This window comes from Pongo pygmaeus, chromosome 4 (assembly GCF_028885625.2).
Source record: "Pongo pygmaeus isolate AG05252 chromosome 4, NHGRI_mPonPyg2-v2.0_pri, whole genome shotgun sequence".
Taxonomy (NCBI): domain Eukaryota; kingdom Metazoa; phylum Chordata; class Mammalia; order Primates; family Hominidae; genus Pongo; species Pongo pygmaeus.
In genome coordinates this window covers 135,904,727-135,907,307 of record NC_072377.2, presented here as the reverse complement: position 1 = coordinate 135,907,307, position 2,581 = coordinate 135,904,727, and the positions used below count along the sequence as shown (strand labels likewise).

The window sequence follows — 2,581 nt, the reverse complement described above, 5'->3', positions numbered from 1 at the left end:
CTATAAAACAAAAAAAAACTTCAAATTATTTCTACATTTTCAGGGTTTATCCTTTTTCAAAGTAGTCTTTTTAATTAATTTGAAAAGTTTATAAACAATGAAGTATTAACTATAAACTTACTACCCAAGAGATTATCTTTAGTATCAGTACTTTTTTTGAGACAGGGTCTTGCTCTGTCACCCAGGCTGGAGTGCAGTGGCACATTCTCAGCTGACTGCAACCCCTGCCTCCCAGGTTCAAGCAATTCTCTTGCCTCAGCCTCCTGAGTAGCTGGGATTACAAGCATGCGCCACCACGCCCAGCTAATTTTTGTATTTTTAGTAGAGACGGGGTTTCACCATGTTGGCCAGGCTAGTCTCCAATTCCTGGCCTCAGGTGATCGGCCCACCTAGGCCTCCCAAAGTGCTGGGATTACAGGTGTGAGCCACCACGCTCGGCCTCAATAATCAATGATTTCACTCTTGTTTAAAGGACACATAAGAAGCATCTTGTCATCAGAATCCTCCCCAACCAGATGTTTCAAAGTATTTAAAGTTCTTAATAAGGAAAAGAACCTAAAACTTACATTCCAAGTGCAGAAACTACATTTAGCTGAGTAATTTTGCCTTTCCCAGTAAGTTCACAATTAAAAAATTATATATATATATATATATACACACACATATATTTACTATTATTGGCCTGGCCATGTCTGGCCTTCAGGTCCAGACCCCAGCTCTGAGTACTCACTGGAGAAAGGACCAAGGCTATCCTGCCTTCGTATCCACGAGCTGCATCTGCACATTGGCAGGCATTCCACCTCCATAACCTCCCTTGGACTGCATTTGGTTCTGAATGGAGCTAACCTAAAACAAGACAAAAATACAACAAAACAAAATGGAAGTCAGGAAGTAGGTCCAGTGCAACTAAGTAACTCTTTTCCCAGAATTTTATTTGGGCTGCTTTTTTCAGAAGGGTACGTTCATAGACAAAAAATTTTTTATAGACAAACATTTTCTGGTTATAAGGACAAACAGGGAGGCTAGCAACTGAAACATTTTTTGCAAAAACCCCTATTTTCTCTATTTCCAAATTACAAAAGTCAGTTTTGTAATTCACAAGGCACTTGGTAACATTTGAAAAACAGTCAAAAATATATAGATCAACTCCACTTCCTTTTTTTAAGACAATCTTGCTCTGTTGCCCAGGCTGGAGTGCAGTGGCGTCATCTCAGCTCACTGCAACCTCCACCTCCCAGGTTCAAGTGATTCTCCTGCCTCAGCTTCCCGAGTAGCTGGGATTACAGGCACACATCACCACGCTCAGCTAATTTTTCTATTTTTAGGTTTCACCATGTTGGCCAGGCTGGTCTTGAACTCCTGACCTCAAGTGATCTGACTGCCTCGGCCTCCCAAAGTGCTGGGATTACAGGCATGAGCCACCGCACCTGGCCGATCAACTCCACTTTGTTTCTCAACTTTGAGTATCTTACTTTACAGATATCTCACATATATAATCACCTCAATTACTTAATAAAGAATCAAAACCAAGAAAATAAGCATGAATAAAATTGGACCAACCAAAGATAAATCTTAAAAGTCTGTGTCATAAAATGTACCATGTTAACATAGCCTGATAAAGTAAAAAAGAATCAAAGAATCCAAAGACAGATAGTCCCAGTTTATTAATATTATAACTGGGTAAACTATCCTGAGTATCAGGCTTCTTATCTGTAAAAGGGTTAAGATGGTAATCTCTCCCGACCACATTGCAGGGCTGTTTCCTGATAGAGTGCAAGATATATGAAAGTTGGGATATTTTCTTTTTGCTGAAACAAAGGCACATAAAGTCATTTGCAAACTGTGAAGTACTTTTAGCATATCATTATTATTCCAATCTTAGTTCATATAAATTAGAAGCAGTCTGGAAGCAGAGAATTGGAGAGTCAGGCTAGATTGCTAGAAGAAAGAACACAAGCAATACGATTTTGGAGGTGATGGCCTAACTAGTGGAGAGAGAGCACTAGCAATGTGGTCGAGTATTTCATGGAATCAGCTCAAAGGGCCCCGCACACTTCCACGATTTGGAGGGAACCGGGGCATCATCTATTTATCAGTCATCTGCTTATCAAATACTTACTGAGCACCTACTGTAATATAAGGCATGAAGGGTGAGGTGCTTTCCACTGGTGATTCTGAGTCAATATATTTAAAGTAAGACTTGTCTAACTCATTTTTTGAGTAAGTCAGGTTTCAATACATACTGTAATAGAACATAACAGCAAAACAGAAAATGCATAGCTTATTTAGATCAAAAGAGTCTAAATGAGAAAATGTGTTAGGCTCTTAAATGGGGACATTTTTACTAACCTGGAAATTTACATACATGGAACATCTTATTTGTATGACATCACATTATAAGGTATTGCTATAATAGTCACATTAATAAAATGACTACTTCAGGTAAGAGTGTAAGAAGAAATCTACATTTTTGTTTGTGTGTTTGTTTTTTAAACATAAACTTGCTCAGTTAATGCAGTGTGAAGAGGCTAGGGCCTGTCATATGATACCAGTTCAAATTCGTCATCTGCCCCTTTATGGT

The 2,581-nt window shown here is 38.8% G+C and overlaps 1 protein-coding gene across 8 annotated transcripts in view; it reads right to left on the bottom strand.

Moving 5' to 3' along the window:
* CDC42SE2 (CDC42 small effector 2) overlaps nt 1-2,581 on the bottom strand; it is a 184,453-nt gene that overhangs the window by 7,300 nt on the left and 174,572 nt on the right. For all 8 annotated transcript variants that reach the window (XM_054488147.2, XM_054488146.2, XM_054488145.2 and 5 more), the window contains one exon: nt 731-846. In XM_054488147.2, the coding sequence (XP_054344122.1) occupies nt 748-846 (99 nt within the window). In that variant the 3' untranslated portion in view covers nt 731-747. The remainder of the gene's footprint in view (nt 1-730; nt 847-2,581) is intronic.